The following is a 21830-nucleotide window of genomic DNA, read 5'->3' on the forward strand; positions in this document are numbered from 1 at the left end:
CTTATTTAAAAAAAAATCATTAAGACCAGTGCAGGGAGTGACTGTAACACTACAGAAGTAATTTACAGGGCACAGTGCAATGAATGTTTATTTATTTATTTAAATGTGTTGACCAGGAGTGTCCGACTGGACATAGATCCATTTTCAGCGGAGGCCCGGAGAGAAAAGCTCCACAGTTAAATAAACAGACAGTAGTTACAATGGATTACATAGTGATTAACAATTTAACATAGCAATTACTTACAACATATTTACAGATGAAGAACATAGTACATCAGTAGACAACTAGAATCTTTATCTGTGAAGTACATAACAGACATTAACAAATGTTACAATGAGAAGTTCCTGCTGTATAATAAGTACTAGGCTTATGAGCATCTGAGCTTGTTATAATCAAGGTAGTTAGTGGAGTGGAAAGAAAGGTAGTGGTTGGATGGGGTAGATGATATTAGAGTGGAAGTTGCAAGGGCATAGCCAGCATGTTTTTAGTTGCACTTTTAGTAAAGTTTTGAAGTGGGTGCATGATTGTACGGAGGTAATTGTGGGTGGGAGTGAGTTCCATAATTTGGTTATGGCGCAAGAGAATAGTGCTTCACCAGCAGAGTTATTGGCTTTAGTGATCTGCAAGTGATTTTTGTTGCTGGATCTTAGTGGTCTGGTGGTGCGATAGGGTTGGAGTAGATTCTGGAGGGATGGGCCATTTAATGGAGGGTTTACTAGTTTGTGTGCGAGTGAGAGTTGATACCACTGAAGGAGGTGAGGGAGTTCAAGCCAGCCCAGTTCAGCAAGTGAGAGGCAGTGGTGACTATGGTAGGATGCCCCTGTGGCGAATTTGGCGATTTTGTTGTAGCAGGTCTCTAGCTTGTTTAGATCGCATTGCCTTAGGTTGGTATATATTGGAAAGGCTTAAAGTAGGGTGGAGATAAGGTGGGAATTTGCTATTGAAATCTTTGCTGCTTTGGTGAGAAATTGCTTATTTCTGTATAATGCTCCTAGTTTTTTGTGGACTTTTTGTATGGTCATGGATATGTGAATGTCAAATTTTAGTTTATTGTCTATTTCCACTCCTAGCAATTTGGTGTGTTCAGTTGGGTATATAGTGGTGTTGTCTTTTGCTGTGATGTTAAAGTGAGAGTTGTTTTGAGTATGTTTGGTGGGTTGGAAGATGAGTAGTTTGGTTTTATTTGGGTTGAGTATTAATTGGGAATTGGATAACCATGTTTCAACAGAGGAAAAGGCTTCCTGTGTGACATTTTGCAGTTTTGGTAGGGACTGGGCTGAGCAGATGATGGTTGAGTCATCTGCGTATTGTATGAGTGTGCCATGTTTGGTGGCAGAGGCTAGATCATTGGTGTAAACAGAGAAGAGCAGGGGTCCAAGGATGGATCCTTGGGGAACCCCTATGGAGACAGGTAGTTGGGGAGATATGTCATTATGCCATACAACGGATTGTTGGCAGTCAGACAGGTAACTCTGAAACCAGTTGGTGACTGATTGTGAGAAGGATAGGTTATTGAGGACAGAGATAAGTTGTTTGTGTGGGACCATGTCAAATGCTTTAGATAGGTCTAGGAAAGTAGCAGAGGAGAGATAGCCATTGTTTTTATGCTGAAGGATAGTGTTAGTAAAGGAGAGTAAGGCAGTGGTGGTGCTATGGTTTGGTCGGAAACCATGCTGAGTACTGGAAAGGAGGTTGTTAGTAAGGAGGTAGTCTGAGACCTGAGAGTGTATGTATCTTTCTAGTATTTTGGAGAGTGGAGAGAGAATAGCTATGGGGCGGTAATTGGTTAGTTCTGCGGAGGGTCCGCCTTTGTGGAGGGGAATTATATGTGATACTTTCCACAGTGTGGGAACGTAACTTTCTGACAGAGATCGGTTAATCAAGATGGATACTGGGTAGGCCAGAACATCAGCTGCGATTTGTAGGTATTCACTTGGGAGGTTGTCTGCTGCTAATTTGGTGGGTTTAAGTTTAGTTAAGAGATTTTATTATGTTGGAGGTAGGTACAGGAGTAAAAGAGAAGGCAGTGGGGAGATTACTAGTTGAAGGTGTGGGTTGGAGGGGGGTTGTGTTGTTTAGCTAGTGATAGTATGGTTTGGGTGAAGTGTGTGTTGAATGAGGTAGCAATATTTTCTGAGGAGTGAGGGATGTTAGGAGGAGGGTACTGACTTTACCTGGGTGGAGGATGGAGTTTATGGAGGACCAGAATTGTTTGGGGCTGTGTTGTGAGGAGTCTAGGGCAGACTGGTAGTATTGGAATTTGTCCTGTTTTATTAGCTTTTTGACTCTATTGCGTAGTTCTAGGAATTTCTGTCTAGTTGAGGGGGTTTTGGTTTTGCGCCAGTGCTCCCAGGCTTTATCCCTGTTTTTCATTTCTGACTTAGTGGTTTTCTGTAGCCATGGGGAGGGTTGTGCTTTGGTTCTGGAAAATCTTATGGGGGCATGGTAATTAAGGATGCTCAGGAAGGTAGTATTAAAAAATTCAACTGCGTCATCTAGACTGAGGTACTTTAGAGGATGCCAGTTACATTCTTTGAGGGATGAGATAAATGTGAGTGGGTTAAGGTTTATTTTTTTATGTATTTGACAGTAGATGACAGGTTTAGCTTGGTATAGGTATTTTATGAGTAGGAATGTTGGGGAGTGATCACTGAGGCTATCTGATAAGCAGCCTGTTATACATGACTGGGGGCTCTTACTGACTAGTATCCAATCTAGGGTAGTATGCTTGCTGGAGTTTTTATTTATCCTGGTTGGCGACTGGACTAGTTGGGTGAAGCCATGAAGGTATACATGATGGGTTGGATTGTTGCCAGAACAGGATTGCCAGTCAATATTGAAATCACCTAAAATTATAGTTTCTTGGGGGAGATGGTGGGTAGACCAGCTGAGGAGGTTTTCTAGTGGAGGGATGTTTTGGCCAGGTGGGAAGTAGCATCCAATTATGTTGATGGTTTTATTTTGGTTTATTTTGTGGTTGGTATATATTACTTCTTCATTGCCTATTTGTGGAGCTGATGATTTTAAGATCTGGATGTTTAGATACTGTTTAAATATTATAGCTAGACCACCTCCTTTTTTGTTTAGCCGGTCTACTCTTAGTATGCCGTAACCTGTATGGAGTATTTGCTCACTGGTAATGTGAGGTTTTAGCCAGGTTTCTGTCAGGATGACTGTATATGGGGAGTACAAGTCTATGGTGGCATGGAGTTCATGGACTTTGTTGGATATACTTCTAATATTTAGGCTTAGTAGAAGGAAGTCACTTGGCTTTCTATTGGCTGTAATATGGGAGAAGTTGTGGTTTCTAGTCTGATTATGAGGATTGGGGTTGGAGATGGTAGGGCCAGGGTTGGGGTGGATGTCTCCACTTAGGGCTAGTTTTGATATGCATGAGATTATTAGTTTTCTCGGTTTTTGAATGTGTTTGTTTATAAGGGAAACTTATGAATGTGATGCAGTCTATGTGGGCAAGACTGTAAATAAACTCAAGAGTAGGATTCCATGTCATCTCTCAGAAATCCGCTCTGGATGTAAAAATAATGCACTAGCAAAACACCTTTCTCTTCATAAAAGACACACAGGTTTTAAGTTCCAGATCCTGAATCACATAGACATGGGTGATCTTGAAGGAGACACCCCAAATATTCTGGAGAAACATGAACTCATGTGGCAATTAAAGCTAAACTCTTTTAGGAAGCCTGGCCTAAACTACTACTGTTCAATTAAAAGTGCACTGGAACTAAGAAAATTGCCACATTGTTTACATGACTGATTTTATTTTATTTTATTTTATTCTACCAGCTGGTTTTAAATGTCATTTTAAATCAGTTGCAATTTAAGTGTATATTTTGTTTCCATCATCATATATTTTTTCTTTTTCTGGTTCTCTTTTTTCCACTTTATTCAAAATGATGTGTAATAACAATACTAATTGTACAATTATATATATATATATATATATATATATATATATATATATATATATATATTTATACATAGTTTTTAGGGTTCTTGTACACAGACCTGAAGAAGTCTAGAAGGACGAAAGTGATCTTTGTTAACAATAGGTTATGAAAATAGAATATGATTTTTACAATTGATTTTTTACATGCAAAGTGTATACGTACATATTTATATATATTTTTTGATTGCCAAATGGACTAAGGTTGATATATTTTCAGCCATGTAGTATATTGTCTTGGATAAAATCACAGACTTAATAATCTACTTAATGATCTGGTTAAATAAGAGGTACCACATCATTATAAAATTTATTTAAAGTACATGTTGTGTCTTTCGGCTTTTTCCGGTTAGGGGTCGCCACAGCGGAACTCTGGTCCGCTAATGATTGGCAGTTGATTTTTATATGCTGAGTTGCCAGCCCTAACGCACAACCTTCAACAAAGGTACGCCCATTCATGCATGTCTCCACGCAGAAGACGCTGTAGCTGTGTCAAACCGGTCAGCGTCTTACTGTCAGGCGACAACGCTACTGCAGCACCACCACCGCGGATATAAGGGTTATATATTATGACAGCTACTAAGTAGGGCAGGACGAGCTCGAATGTCACACTGATGGGGGAAGGGATGTGAATTTAACACGTGTACCAATAACACTTTGTTTTACAGCACAATAAACCACTCCCATGCCTGATAAAAAGTATATATATAGTTAGAAAGCTTGTGAGGAAATTATTACTCTATTTTTGTTTTACTTGGATCGCTTGTCTGTGTACTTAATAAAGGATTTTCGACTGTAAACAGATGGCCTGCCTTGCTTGGATTACTTTTGAATACTTAGTAATTCTGTACAATTATATACTTTTATTATTATTTTTTTTTTTTACTTAAGACGAGTTTAACTACTTTTGTCTGATCTTATTAATATACAGTGATTAACTAGAGATATATGGACTAAAAATCTTCCACAAAGAGAAGCCTCTATATTTTATATACAAATAACAAAGAGATGGGCCTAACAAGGATATGATGGCACAGTTACATGTTTTCCCTATCCACAAGGGGCAGGGATGTTAACATAGGGGTGAATTTGCGGTTACCTATCCATTTTTCCAAATTATGATTGAATAGTGTAAAAGAAGTACTTTATTTTACATGGAGTAGAAGATGGTTCCATAGTAGTGGTGTTCTCTGTGATACAAACATCTCCCTCTAACATGTTCTATTTATTTTGTAAAAGGGATTGAGATCCCTTGAGTGGTTGTTTATGATACCATTGGAATAGTGAATGTGTAGTAGGCCAGAGACACAAGGGTCTGTTGAAGCTCTGCATGTGAGTAGCCTGTATGATACTGAGAAGAGAGACGAGGCTTTAAGATGCTCTGTATACTTTTTTAATTTAGGTCCTTGATTTTTTAATGAGTAAGTGTTGTGGTTGTTCCACTTGTGACAGGTGTATGGACAGGTACACACCAAAAGTTGGATTATACTCAAGGAATGGCCTAACAACTGCCAACTGCAGTGACAATTACATCCCTGGACCCAGACACAATACCTTTAGATATAAGCTGAGCAATGAAAAAGGACAACAGTGGATATGTGGTGATGAAAGCACAGTCTATGGTCAGCATAGGTTCACAGATTCCTAATTATGGATCACTTTTCAAGGGTGTGTAGTCAATGTGAAAGTTACAAGGGGAGTCTTGTTGAAGGATATGATTATATACTTTGTGGCATTTAGTTTTAGTTCATGGTTTTGACACCGGCTATTGGTTTGGGGAAGGCCCTCTTGAAGGATGTTGGTGTCCTCTGGAGAGTTTATGAGGGTACTAAGTTTACAGTTATCTGCAAACTTTGTTCAGCCACAAACCCTTAACATTATGCTTGACCCCTGAGAAGTAAAGGCCATAGAGCTGTGGCCCAGGGACTGAACCCTTGGGGTGCACCACTAGTGACAGGTCTTATGGAGGAGGTAGCACTACCCACCCTAGCTTCTTGGGTTCTATTTTTGAGCTCCATGGGGATCTACCTTTAGGTGGGAGAGTTTATCTATAATATCTGAGCGCGGGACGGTGCTCGATGCCTTTGCAATGTTTAGATATGGTGTGCACACACTGTCCCTGTCCAGTTCCTCATTATTTTCTTCAAAGAAGCCAACCAGGTGAGGTAGGCAGGACCTGCCATTTTGAAATCTGAACTTGACTGGGTTGCGAGTCTGTAGGTTATCCGTATCCTTGTTTACTGAATCCATAATTATCCTTTCCATAGCCTTACAGATTAGATTAGGTTATCCGTATCCTTGTTTATTGAATCCATAATTATCCTTTCCATAGCCTTACAGATTAGATTGGTCAGGTGTATGGCTCTTCTAATTACCCAGTCTGTTGAAGTCCCACATTTGCACAAGCAAATGACTGTTGCTGTCCTCCATTCATCTGGCATGAAGCCTGTTTTGAGATTGATATTGAGCAGGTTTTGTAGGGGGTCAGACAAGTCATGTTTCAGGCTGACCAATAGGCAGCCAAGTATGCTATCTGACCCCATAGGCATAATGTTCTTGGCCTTAGATAGTACCTTGAGAACTTGGAGACATTTTGGCGGGAGGTAAATGTAGGTATGTGAGCTGAGAATATTGGAGGTGAGATGTGGGTGACATTTGAGCTAAATATGCCCACTAGTAGATTGGCTGTGCCCTGTGACTCGGAGTATGTGGTACCATTTAAAATTAGCTCCGCTCAGTGCTGGTAATTGTTTCTGAGGCTTCTAGCATGGTTAAAGAAGGCTTTGTGGCTATTTTTATCTCATATCTGTCATTGTTTTTTTTTTTTGATCAAGTCAAAGTTCTCTGTTTAGTTTAGCAAAGGTGGTTTTGGCAGCTTGGGAGTTAGATTTATTTTTGTGTGCAATTAATTTTTTATTTTATTATAGAACCTGTTTATATTTGGGTTACACCACAGAAGATTGTTCTAGAATTTGGCATTGCATTTATTACTGACGGGGCCAAATGCATCTATGTAGAATTTATCCCTGAATGATTCCACATAAGCAGTGGGTTCATCAAGATGGAAAGGGCTTTTGAATTCAGTCAGGTCATCTCTCAGTTTTAGTAGATTAACCTTAGCATAAGGCTATTGCCTTCATAAGATGAGGGATACATTGATAAATGAATCTATTACAGCATCATGTCATATTTATCTGTGGATAAGGGTTAATTCCTTTTACTGAGCATTTGAGGTACCATTTTTCTGAGAAGGAACCGGAGTTCAAAGAGAGTTGGAGCATTCATGGCTCGAAAGGCTGGACACAGATCTCCACTGGAGAGTCTGTAAGAGACTGCAGAAAGAGAGGGCTGCCAGTCTGTCCTGAAAACTAAGATGTTTGAGGCCACATATTTTTTTTAAGTTAGGTATCTCTGAGGTCTCTCAAGTTGAATTATATGTTTAGACAAGTACATGCCAAAAGGAGAATTATATCGAATAATGGGTCTGATGAAATACAAGTAATGGGGAATTAAGACTTTTTTGGATCTAATGGAGATGCCTTTGGAAATTAGATGAGCCAGACGAAAGGCTTTATAAACTACTGTGGAGACATAATGATTTAATAATAAAGAATTATCAGGAAAAGTGCCTAGATCCTTTAAAACAGTGTCTTATTGGCTGGGTGTGTCACCTTCATGGTATCTAAAAATGTTTTGTTTACCAAAATGAACTATGCTACATTTTTTCACATTTAATTTGAGGCAATTGTCTTTGCAACCATTGTTAACATGGTATAACCCATGTTGGAGCAGTCGTGAGTCAATGGAATATTAAATAACACCGAATTTACAGTCACCTGCAAACTCAGATAACCATAGGCCAAAAGTGTGACTTGAAGGCCTGAGAAGTAGCTACTGAATAAGAGAGTCCAAGACTGAGCCCAGTGGTACACCACTGGTAACTTTTTTTGCTTTCGGAAGAGGCACGTCTGACTCTAATCACATGGATTCTGTCAGACAATAAGTTATCTATCCACCACACATCATTAAGGGTTTATACTCATATTTACTGTCCATAGTGCCCTCATGGGTATAATGTAGAAGGTTTTGGCCAAGTCTAGATATGCTGTATACACTGCATAACCACTGTGCACTGCTAGGTTACTTTTTCAAAGAAATGAATGCGGTCCAAATGGCAGGAACTTCCTCTGACAAAGCCAAAAAGTTGAGAGCCTGGGGTTAAAAGATTTTGAATGTCCAGATTAATGAGATCTGAGCTAATGCATTCTTTAACTTTACACATGAGACTAGTCAACTAACAGGTTTATAGTTACAGCATGTAATGGTATTACAATGTTTGTTTTCTAGGCTTCAGGGCTGTAACCATAGCTGAGGCTTACATTAAAGATGTTAAATAGGGGGTCTTATAGGTCATATTTGGCACTGATTGTCAGGCCACTTAGTATGTAATCAGGACCCACAGATGAGGTGTTCCTAGATTTTGAAATGGCTGAGATAACTTGTTTCATAGTAATTCAGTGGAGGGTGGCTGTGATTTTGGAACCTGTGGAATAGCTATAGCTGTAGGCAGAGTACAATTAGCACTAAATTTGTCAGCTAGGATATTAGCTAGTTAATCTGTGTCAAAGTGCAGTGTTGTTGTAGAACAGCTCTGAACATGGTTGGGTATTATTTAGCCCTTAACTCCCTAACACAGTTAAAAGAAAGAGTTGCAGTTATTTTTGACTTTAGTGGCTATTTTCAGGTCATATTCAGCTTTGAGCTTCCTAATGGTTCTCTTAAACTCACTAGTTTGATTAAGCATATTTTAAGATAGGTAGAATGAAACCTCTTAAAAGCATTAAGCAATTTCTTTCTCTTGTTATATAATTTAATTATATGGGTATTCCACCACATGGGTTTATTTTTAAATGCATCATTATATTTGCTGTGGATAGGGATTACCTTATGTAGTGCAGTGGTGTAGCAGTTAGCATTGTCACCTGACATCAAGAGGTTCCTTGGTTTGATTCTTGGCTAGGGTGCCTTCTGTGTGGAGTCTGCATGTCTTTCCTGAGTTCATGTAGGTTGCCACTGCACACTCCAGTTTCCTTCCACATTCTAAAAACATGCAGTAGGTGGATCGGAGACTCTAAATTGGCCCTTGGTGTGAGTGTGTGCATATAAATGTGTGTGCTACACCCTTCAAGGAGGGTTGGGCCTTGGGTTATCAACCTGATCCTGTAATGGCTACAGAAACAATGAATGCTGAAAGTTGCCTGATGTTCCACATAGTGCGTTAATGGGAAAGAGGGGGGGGGGACTGCCTTATCAATGCAACAATTTAAGTGGGAGTAGAAGTCAGAGGCATAGGTAGCAGCTTTAATGATAAGATCTTTCAGAGGAGGATTGCAGCAGAATTTATTGAAGTCATTAAGTAATTGAAGGTTTGCTTTTGAGAAGTCCCTAAACACAGAGCTATTTACAGGGGAGGTACCACCAGTTTTAAAGGAAAAGGTCACTAAATTATAGTCTGATTTAACAAGACATGATGATACATATGGAGCTGTGCAAGATGTGGCCATATTTGTAAGGACCACAGCCAGGATATTGGGGCACCCTAGTAGGATGGTTAACTATTTGTGAGAGTTAGCATTTATAATATCAAGGAAGCGCTGGGCATGCTGACCATTGGCAGCTTAAGTCATCCAGTTTAGTGATGGATAGTTGAAGTCCCCCAGCAGAAAGGTGTTGGGTATAATGTGAATTTCAGGTAAAGTGTTAAGATAGCTATCATACTTAAAAAGGGGGTATAGAATTCATTCTATTAATAGCTAAGAAGGGGCAAGTAGTCTTGCTTATGGTGATTTGGACATTTAGGAGTTCATATCTGGTGTCCCAAGGAATCTGTCACGAGGTCATGATATCCTTGACAAATACTGATATTCCCACACAAAGGTCACTAGGTCGAAAGATGTGATAGGTGCTATACCCAGGAATAGAGGAGGGGCTTTCATTGCTCTGAAGCCGTATGCTTCTGTAACTACACGTATATGAATGTGTTCAAGTTGCAAAAGATCCTCAGGTTTGGATATTTGTTTTGATAGATTCACTGCATTCCCAAAATAAAGTCTTATGGCTTAATGAAAGTTCCTAGCAAGTACCTTCAACATTACCCCATATAAGCTGCAATACAGTGTCTTTCAGAGTGTCTCTCTTCCTCTCTTCTCGAGTCCAGTACATTCCTATAACAAGAATGCTCACCAGTTTCTTCTTGGTGTCTTTAAATAGGTTTTCTTACAATTCTGCTCTTACAAAATGCAGCAAAGAAATTCTCTGGTCTTAAAGCAACAGGTCCAACTTGGGAAGACTGTTACCGCAATTAAAAATATATCACTATATTTACAAAGGAATCTTTAAATTGTTGTTACAAACAATATTTACATCATTATTTATAAACACAGACATTGTTTTCCCCACTGTTTGCACATATTTGGGGTCTCTTGTGCTCTTTTAGTTAGTGAGAACCACCATACATTGCTATGGTTGACCACCCCTCTAAATTTGAAACAATCTGTTTCATTTTTGGCTGTATGCCCAAGGCCATTTGTATTGTGGTGGGTCAAACCTGGCCTTTGTTGGAGTCAGAATTTAAATGGTTGCCATGATATGGCCCACATACAGAGCTTTGTGGGGGCATGGTCTATTCCTAGGATGAATTATGTCCTTAAGAAATCATACCTTACAGATCCAAGTGCTCACTTGATGGTAAGGTATTTTCATTCAAATGAAAAATATATAAACATTTCTCCGCTGTAGATTTAATGTTTTTTTTAACAAGAAGTTGAGTTAAGTTGCTCCCACTTTGTGCATACATCTTCTGTGAATCTGAAGCTTGTTTCATGGAAGAGTTTATTTTTAGCAGCAGTAACTTCAACAAAATGATCTCTTATTTTCAGGCATTACTATGTAGAGGCTCTCGTAGAACATTCTACAGTGACAGAGTATGAGGGCAACTTTTTCATGCCAAAAATTTGTTCTTCTTCTCATATGAGATATGCTACTAATAGTCCATTTTTCTATCTGAAACAAAGAAAGTGTGAAAGATGTCTGCATACATTGGATGTCTATAGACAACAGAAATACTATGCTTTGGAGATCAAGAAAATTATACAGTCTGAAGAAACTGACTTTTATGAAAGGGAAGTAAACATGAGCAGTTAATGCTCACTTTGCAAATATTAAAGTAATTGCATTCTTATAACTAATATAAGAAGACTTTGGAGTGATTAGGCCTTGGACTAGTGCAGTAACCAGCATAACTGCTTTCTTTTGAGAATGTATCAGATCAATATACGAATTTGAGAATCTGCAATTTAGCTTCCATTTGCACACTTCCAGAGCATTAGAAGTTGGACTGTCAGTTTAGAAAATGGGCAGTTTTTTTAACCTCTCTGTATGGAATGGCTTTTGGATTACTGCCATTTCCTTGCCCACATTAATTTTGAAGGGGTGACAGGTGCTGACTGAGGTTTCTTTGTGGTGATAAACTCTTGGCTAGGCTTGCAAGGGCCCCAGGGCCATTAGTCTAGCAACCTCTGATGATCCTATGATCCTATGATGACCTGCTAGCTATTCTACCCATGTGTAAGTATACAGTGGCAGGCATCTAGGGTGAAGACAGTACATCCTTGTGAGGTGAGCATAACTGTACAGCTTTAAATCATCCATATGCTGGGTACTGTATGATCTCCCCCTTATAGGCAGGTGTAGTTGCATTTAGATATATTTATGTTGTTTTTCATATTTTAGTTAGCTTCATTACTGAGAAGAGTTTCAATCATGTTTACGTCTTATATTTCATAGGTTCATAGTTTCATAGGTAGGTACTAGGCTACTGGCCCTAGGGCCTATATAAGCCTAGCCAAACAGTACCCTGGCTTTTGCCACTAATGACTTATTAATTTATTAATGACATTTCTGATGTCTTAGTTGCTTATTAACCTCTACACTGTTATAGCATATAGTATTTAAAATTATTAGTATTAGGAAAGTTGTTTTGGATTCTCTGCTGCAAAATACAATGTATTTTGAGTAATTTCTAATATAAATAAAATCATTCTGTTTCAGAATTCTTCTGGGATGGGTTCTGTGGGAAAAGTGAATATCTTGGATGTTAGTTAAATGAGGTTAGACTACTGGGACAATACTCTTGTTAAGGAATACAATAGCAGGCAGCTATGTAATTTGTGGATCTAAAGTTATGATGAGTACTTCATGCAACTCTAATTTCTTGAGAAATTGGGGTCCTTTACAGACTGCTAGCATTCAAGAATAGCTGGAGAAATTAAGTCTATGTGTACCCATCAAAAAAAAAAAAAATAAATATCTGCTGTTGTCATGGCATAATTTTGTCTGGCACCTACGTGTCTAGTAGATAGAGGTAGCACCCATGCCCATATATATATATATATATATATATATATATATATATATATATATATATATATATATATATATATATATTTATATAAAATTTATATATACCCCCTTAAAATAACCCCAGGGTATCAAAACTTCTCAGATAGATTAGAGAAAATGGCTAGGCTTAAAATGGCCCACTGGGGTTGTTAGCCTAGTAATCACCTATGAACCTAAGAACCTATGATTGCAAATCACAAAGAATCTGAAATAGCAGTACCTGTTGCAGTACTTTTGCACTTACAAAAGTTGGCAACATCAGCATGTTGAAATACACACACACATTCACACTCACACACACACACACACACACACACACACACACACACACACACACACACACACACACACACACACACACACGTACAGAAATCCATAGAGCTTAACATCCTTTCTGTGGAAACCCAAACTAAATGTACCAGAATCAGGTCTGCTGGATTAGTGATTTTACCCAGTTGCCACAGAAAAAAAGGTAAAGGTATTATGGAATGCACAGAGAAGAATATAAGCAGTAACAATTAATCGTTTTTTACCCTAGTATGTAACTTTAGTAAATGTGAACAAAACTGAGAATACTTTGTGCATTTATACAAACCCCATCATCTCTATAGAAACATAAGATGGGGTACAGTCAGGTCTAAGAAGTGCAGTTAAAATGGTGGCTGTCATTTGTTCACTCGCTATACAGAAATGTACTTCACATTCTAGATCTTGCAAAGATGAGATCATACGGGACAACAGTTCACATTTTGTTTCTGCATATGCAGCGTCTTTAAGTACTTTAAATGTTATTAGTGTTTACTACTTTACAAGGCAAAACGATATCTACTATGACACATTGCAAAAATATTTAATGAGTAAACATTAATATGATTTATCTCATTTTATACAGGTCTGGTTTCAGAATAGACGAGCTAAATGGAGGAAGCGTGAGAAGTGCTGGGGGAGGAGCAGTGTCATGGCTGAATATGGCCTGTATGGGGCCATGGTGCGACATTCCATTCCTCTCCCAGAATCCATCCTCAAGTCAGCTAAAGATGGCATCATGGATTCCTGTGCACCATGGTTGCTTGGTAAGTAATGGCAAACTAAAGTCAAGTATGTAATCATAAATGTCTCAAAATAATAATCTAATAGTATAGTACGGGGTTAGGGCTATGAACTGTTAACATGCTTTATTCAGCAGATCAGGATTTGATTCTCACAGTGTACACTTACTCTGAAGACTCTAAAGAAGCCCATTAGACAGTCCTGTGCTCCTAATTCAGCTATACCTATTAGATCTTACATGGTTAGTGTATCCAAATTATGAGAAGAGGCCATGAACGTTTTACTTATTCTGACTATTATAAAGATGGTTGACATGGAAACTATGCAGCACAAGTTCCTGACCATAGGGTAAGGAGTATGGGAAAGTATGTCTATAGACAATGGTTTTGTGGAATTTTGCAAGAAAAAATAAGATATTTATACCCTGTAGTCTGAGATATATGACATCATATAATATGAGACAAAGTGCTGTATAAAGAATAGGCATGACAACTGTAGTCCTACAGGTACTAACACACTGACCTGGATTAGAGCCAAGTATGAGCTTCATCAGTGTCAGTAGTGCAACAGATGTCACTCTCACCTTTTAGTGCAGAAGACTGTGTGTTCTAGTCCCACATCAGGTAGATTGATTGCAGAGACTGCAGTGTAGAATAAGGTGCTGTGTGCCATCCTTCAGATGAAATGCTAAATCAAAGTCCCATCTGCTCGAATTGGTGATCGTAAAAGATCCTGTGGCACCTATTCAGATGAAATGCTAAATCAAAGTCCCATCTGCTCGAATTGGTGGATGTAAAAGATCCTGTGGCACCTATTGAAAAAAGCAGGGGAAGTTCCCCCTTGCCCTGGCCAAATTTCCTGTAGTTGTATAAACACCACGTTTGGTTCCCCTGATAAGAGCCCAGTAACCTAGTGAGACTAATGCTGTCGACAAAGGATAAGTAATATAATAATGAAATAAAATATAATCCGCAGGATAAACGCTGCGATGCAAACAACAGGTTAAAAGTAATGAAAATAATGCAAATAGTCGCAGCGGAGCGACCGAGCACATTCTCAAAGTCTCTGAATCCTTTGAACATAAAAATGTATATTTATTATAAAAAACATCAATAAAACTACACTCAAAAAAGGCACTCCATTTATAAAACTTCAAATATCCAATATCCAATCATTTAAGCACATCAATTAAAACAATTAAGGACAATAAATTCTTAAAAACACGGTATACCAAATATAACATATAGCAAAAAGAGAGATGCAAAAAGAATGCATAAAAAAGGGGGGTGAACATTCTCCCATTCTAACAGGAAGGATAATAAATAAAAAATAAATAAACAAATATATAAATATAAACTATCACTTCTGAACTCTTCTTTTCTTTAGCAAGGGCTTAATGGACGCCCTCTCATTCAGCCCACTCCCCCTGTCAGCTCTAAGAATAATGATCCAGTTGGTTTCCCTGTATTCTGTGTGATTACTAATATCACCTTTCCTGAAACTAGGTGCAATAGTCTCAATGACCCTAAAATTAAATGAATGTGTGTCACCAGCTTGTATAATGTGTTTGGAAAGTGTGTTGTGTTCCGATCTGTGTTTTTAAGAATTTATTGTCCTTAATTGTTTTAATTGATATGCTTAACTGATTGGATATTGGATATTTGAAGTTTTATAAATTTTTATAATAAATATACATTTTATATTCAAAATTATTTGCATTACAAAAAGTAATGTCTGAATGCAATACTTGTGCTGTATCCAAGTAAAGGGCAAAGGTCATGTGTTAGTGAAAGGGTGAGATGGCTGCAGTGTCAGTATAAGCACAGGTAACAGCAGAGGCTGAGCTGATGTTCTCTTAAGTGCTTCCCATTTAAGGCTAAAGCACCATTAGACGCAGGAGTTTGATTACAAAGTAGGCTGCTATATAGGCTAGTATAGGCCTGGACATCATTTTTGTCTGTATTAGGACCAGTATGACTGAAAGGATCAGATAAGAACTGCTCACATACCTAAATGGAAACAAGAATCAAAAATACGCTGTTTTCATGCAGAATGTTCACAGGTTATTTATAAAAACATGCATTCTGTCTCTGATATACCTACCAGATAAATTCAAAATAAACAATAGAAAAGAACAATTTTTTTGAGAGATAGGGCATTACTACTCATTCTAACAAAACATATTGCCCAATGACCCACATAATGGTACTAACAGAATACGGACTTTTATGAAGACCATTATAAATCACTGACAGGAAATTAAAAATATGCCTGTACTACCACTGTTGTGGTACTGTACTACTTCTGACTGAAATGAAAGTATTGAAAAACAGAAGAGTATATTTAATGGTTACATATAGTTACACATGACAACACCAGTACAAGAAAATGCTGCAGTAACGTCTGTGTGTGTGTGTGTGTGTGTGTGTGTGTGTGTGTGTGTGTGTGTACAATGCATACTTATATCTACCTATCTATTATCTTTCAGTATATATATATATATAGGGTCTATATTATAACAATGAATGATCAGATGATCAAACGTTGTTATATTAACCCCTAAATCTCAAAAGCTCATAACAGCAAACAACCAGAACAGTGATTTTTTTCCAAGGAAAAACTAAACACTGTGGGAGGCTTTGCCTCCCACACCTGGGTGCTGTTCCCCACCCCCTACTTAAATATACTAACTCTAAGATTGCACTACAGTGAAGGATCCAGACAGCAATTTCTTTCCCTGGGAAAAAATTTGCTGTTTTCGCTATTTTGTTCAACTAACAGTGTTTGATAATCTGATTGTTCGCTGAACTAAAGTATACCATATATATATATATATATATATATATATACATATATATATATATATATATATATATATATATATATATATATATATATACATATATATATATATACATATACTTATATATACATATATGGGTTTAAGGCAATAGTTTGATCAGGCACTTTCTGACACTCAGGAGACGGACACCATTTTGTTAGCACAAATAGGAGGTTGATGGGCATGTGTAATCAGTAATCCCTGGGTAGGGCAATATTTCCTTTCCCTGGGGATTGTGCAATGTCAGAGTAAGTATGTATAATTAGCAGAGGGTAAGGGTTGGTGTGTGGGGGGGCTTCCCTTCTACAAAATCACTTGCTGTTAGTTTAGTCCATTCCAGTGTAATCCCCAGAGCATGTGCAGAACATGTTAATATTGGTGATTTCCAAATTCTGACACTGATTTCCTGGCTGTTGGAGCAGTGTCTGTTCAGCCTACTGCCCTACACCCATATGTATATACATACATACAGACACACATACACACACACACACACACACACACACACACACACACACACACACACACACACACACACACACACACAAAAAAAAACAAAACAAAAAACAGCACCTATGTGATACAAAAATAGCTGCTTTAATGAGACAATTCCGTAGACCACAGTTTCACCATAAAGTGGCTTTATATGTCTTCATATGAGCCTGAACCATTTGGTCAAGCTATGTCTTTTATTGAAACATGAATCATTGACTTGTTTGGTGAGTTTCCATTTTGTAAGCGCACTAGCAGCACTTTTGTATGAGATCAATGAACATTTTGGGTTTATGATCTTTGTTATACAATTATATAGGGTCTATATTATAATTTCAGCATCTGAAAATGTCGAATCTCACTTGTTCGACATGAAAATGTCGAACTCCAAGGTTCCCGAACGGCCAAATCACTGATTCCTTTCCAATGGAAAGGAATCAACACCAAAAACAAACATATTTAAGTGCCCCTAACTAAATATTTTAACTCCAAGACCGCACTACAGTCAGGCAAAGATCAGGTGTAACAGAACGGCCAACCGATTTCCTTCCGTTGGAAAGAAATCAGTGATTTCATTTCCGTGTCAAACAAGTGGGATTCGACATTTTCAGATGTTGATATTATAATATAGACCCAATTATATATTTGTGTGTGTGTGTGTGTATGTGTGTGTGTATATGTGTATTTAGAGAGACAGAACTGGATAGAAACTGAAGTTTTATAAACTAAATATCTGGGGGACAAATCTTCTTGGTTCTGTTCTGAATTAAAATCATGTCATTTTGGTAACTTGGCACATACAGAAGACATGGAAAAATGAAGATGGAAAGTGTCTTACTTAGAGTCCCATTGAATTTAAGGGGATATGACTGGAATGTATTCATACCCAGGTCTGCATTTACAGTTCAGGGCTATTACCATCCATTGCTTTAACTGCAGTAGTGTTCTAGTTCTAACTTTTCCAGCCCCTACCCAGGATTTTTTAAGCAAGTAATTAAGTTTTATTTTAAATTACTATGATACTTTATTAGCAAGTATTGACAGTTTTTGCCCTTTTTCCCTGAGGAATCGTCACAGTATGCAGAGTGTGTTTCATATTTTCGTTTGTACTGATGTTGATCACATTTGGAATCTGCTTAGATGAATGTGATGAGACAGGCAGGATATAGTCAGTATGTTTTGAACAGAAACATCCCAGTGCACACAAGATCAAAGCAAAGAGATGAAATATGCTGTTGCCAATGCTGGAATCAGCAAGAGTACAGGAAAAATCAAATATCGCTTTTACACACAAAGTGATATATTTTCTTCAATTCTGCAGTCTTAAAGTAGGAAGATTTAAAGGTTGGTGGTGGAGGGTCCCCCCCCTTTCAGAGCTGAGGCTGTCAGGGAAGGCTTGATCTCCACCCTGTAAAAAATACTTTAATTAGTGTGTGTGCTTCCCTTCTGGAGACAGTTTGGTGACAACATATTTTAGTTTCCTGCTTTAATCCTGTGTGTGTGTGTGTGTGTGTGTGTGTGTGTGTGTGTGTGTGTGTGTGTGTGTGTGTGTGTGCACACATGCACGAGTGTCTTTGATTTCTAAACTTACTCCTGCAACAAGACCAGTATCACTTAATGTAATAGTTATTTTCATTTGTAAATGGGATAATCTGGTTGGACAAAGCCTGTTTTTAACAAAGATCTGCAGAAATAAGCCCTGTAAGAAAAACTATAACAATTACAAAGTAAAATATACTCAACAAGTGAAATTTATAATTTGTCAGAGCTTGCCAAGTGCTTTTTACACCATGACTTAACATTTCAAAGGAGTAGAACATTGGTGAAAAGACAGTTTCAACAAATTTATTTGAAAGGTGCAGGTGTGACAAATGTGTTTGTTATATAACGTAAGGAGGTGTGGGGGTGATGTCCCCAAAAATACAAAAAAGTCAGTGGATTTGGGTTGTCAATAAAATGTCAAAATGTATGTAAAGAATGCATAGTAAAAAAAAAAAAAACAGCAGACAGTTAAAAAAAATCATGTGCTTTCAAAAAACAAACTGGAACAGTGGGAAAATAAATGAACATATTAGTATAAGAAGCTGGCATATGGTTTCAGAATATGTATACTTAATGGCTTACATTAATCATTGTGGAAAAGTAACATATAAATGCTAAAAGGTCAGATTTTTCCTTTTAGGAAAAACATATTCAGAAGACACCCAGCCCAGAATCAAACTGGAGAACCTACTGCTGTGAAGCAGCAACATTATCATCTGTGCCACTGTGCCACGCACCCTTAGCTTAAAGACTACTTGAAGTCAGGGAGATCTTACTTATGTAAGTAAATTGATGAAATTGGGGTTGATAAGATGCAGGCCACAAAATATGGTGCCGAACCTCAATAAAATACTTGGAGGAGAGATGTACACACACACACACACACACACACACACACACACACACACACACACGCACACACGCACACACGCACACACACAGCAAAAGAACTAAAACTTTTTACACTAGCAGAGATAAAGAAAACCTTTATTTAGATTTTCATAAATGGGCAGTTGAACGTATGTTTCTGTCCCTTTTCAGCAGTGCCCTAAATTAATTACAAGCACATATAAAATGTGAAAACATAATGTCCAAGAGTCAGCAAAGTGAATTAGTTTGTAGTAGACAGTCTGTGTAGTTACTTCTCCCAGTCTCCAGTCTTCTATCTTTCAGGATCCATGAATCCCTGTGCTGGCTGACACTAAATTTCTACCACTGACATTTTCTCTTTGTCTCACTGTGTCCTGCAAGTAATGCTGTTGTTCCACTGCTGCCTGCATAAAAGTATGAGCTTTTTATCTTTTTAAAATGCAGACTCACAATGTTCAGCAATGCTTCCACCTTCAGCTTTCCCTTTTCCTTTTATCTCCAGCTGTATCTGACACTGCTGGACAGTCACTTCTTGTCATATCCCAGCTCCCTCATCCTCCTGCAGTATGCACGTCCAGTCACTTTACGTCATCACTGTCATTTTCTCCCGCCATGCGTATGACGGTGATTTTGAACGATATCTTCATATTCTTGTTTTTCTTCCAGCATGCATATACCAAGCGACTTCACAGCACATCCTAGTAGTCTTAGCTTTTCTCTCAGATTGCATATGCCCTATGACTTCACATGCTATTTATTTATACTTTGTTGAAGGGGTTGTCCATACTGGGTAAAGCCCATTTTTTTTCACAGAGCCAAGAAAAAACAGATATACAGTAAAGTACTATAGGAATCAAATCTTGCAGTATGAAACAATTTTTAAACAATGCAGTTTAACAAGTGAATAAAACAATCTCAGCATTATTGAATGTTATTCTCATCTTGCAGATAACAAACTACTTCCTAGCATATCCTGACACACTTACTTTTTTCCCTCCCAGCATACATATTGTCACTGTTTGCATCTTTTGTTTATTGCTTTATAACATACAGCCCCTCTCATGTTATTCCTTATGAGTATATCGTATTTGTTTGCTTGTTTTTTTTTTTTAACAAGACAAATGAATTGGTCCATCTGACTCTTTTTATGTATGACCTGGGACATTGATGCAAAATACACGGTCAGTATAGAAATGCTATATTGTGCCTTAATTAGAGAATGCATACGTTGTAAATACTGTCTGTAAGGTCAGGAACACTAAATGCATGCAAGATGTAAAACAAAAATATCTACAAATAATAAACATCAGCACAAATGGACAGAAATCTAAATGGGGAATGCAGAAAACACCTGCATGAAATATACATAAGATTAGGGTACATAAATCCTAAAGATGCCCTCATCTGATTATGCATTAAAATGGAATAGGGCAGAGCTATTTAATCATTTTCTCAATGTCTTTTGAAAGGAATGCAGACAAAATGTTTAACAAAGCTTGCATAAAATAAGATTGTGTAAGACTGCTTTGCATGTTACTGATATTTACTTTGTAAGAATTAGAGCTGTACCCCATAGGCTTCTTTTGTCACTTTATCAGCTCCTTCTGTGGTAGAAGAAAACAGATTAAACAACAATACCAGAATGTATAGGATTCCCAGCTCTATGGTGTAGAGACATGGAGCCTTAACTATGACCCATTTGACCTGAGTTTTGCTAGATGCTTTGGCACTGGAGGAACTGGGAATGGGCAAGGGGTTTCTGGCCATGACTGGACACATGCCTGGTGATAGAAATGGTGCCAAAACTGAGAAGCAGGTTGCAGTTAATGTTTGAGCATTGAATGGGAGGGATGGAGTTAATGGACATTATGTGTGGTGACCTGTCACATCATTTTTTTTCTGCCCAGTTAGGACAAAGAAAAATGTCCTGTGGCATGCAGGACAGCATGTGTGATGTTTCCAGCTGCCCCTTTCTCACCACAGCTCCCCTTCCTGGACCATGATTAGTGTGGTGCTAGGATTAAGGTAAAAGGAGCTGTAACAGCATTCATAAAGAGCGGATGATGGTCAGCATGCCAAGAGGGCAAAACATAATTAAAAATAAAAATTAAATAAGTGAGTGTGCGTAGGATAAAAGAAGAATGGATGCTGTCACTGGCAGGGGTCCTATATTTGTATATTCTCCAGAGCTCCAGAATACATCTGCTTCTATTTCAGCATTACATTTTCATAAAAATAGTGCCTCTCAGACTATTTGCGCTGCAGAGATGACATTAACCTGCTCTTTACCTCCATCATAACACCTGATGAGTTTTTCTTATGTCTCTTCACATGGCTTCTTGTGCAGGCCTTGCACCATTTGTTTTGCTTTCCTCTGAACTGTTTCTATCTTTATATGATTTTTTTTTTGAGATGAGGATCTTCAAAATTGCGGGTCTTGGTAGCTGTTTACACTTGTATAACAGCTTGTCATTTTCTAAAAGTGATGTTTAATTCTACATATCCACCTGATATAAGTACATAGGTTCATAGGTTCATAGGTTCATACTAGGCTATCTGCCCTAGGGCATTTATAAGCCTAGCCAGAGTGTGTTTGGCTTTCACCACCC

At 38.0% G+C, this 21830-nt stretch overlaps 1 protein-coding gene across 1 annotated transcript in view; it reads left to right on the forward strand.

The window, feature by feature from the left end:
- VSX2 (visual system homeobox 2) overlaps positions 1–21830 on the forward strand; it is a 211331-nt gene that overhangs the window by 162729 nt on the left and 26772 nt on the right. The window contains exon 4 of the mRNA XM_044074727.1: positions 13318–13498. Coding sequence (XP_043930662.1) covers positions 13318–13498 — 181 coding nt within the window. The remainder of the gene's footprint in view (positions 1–13317; positions 13499–21830) is intronic.

This window comes from Protopterus annectens, chromosome 6.part0, assembly GCF_019279795.1.
Source record: "Protopterus annectens isolate FY-2018-M chromosome 6.part0, PAN1.0, whole genome shotgun sequence".
NCBI lineage: Eukaryota > Metazoa > Chordata > Ceratodontiformes > Protopteridae > Protopterus > Protopterus annectens.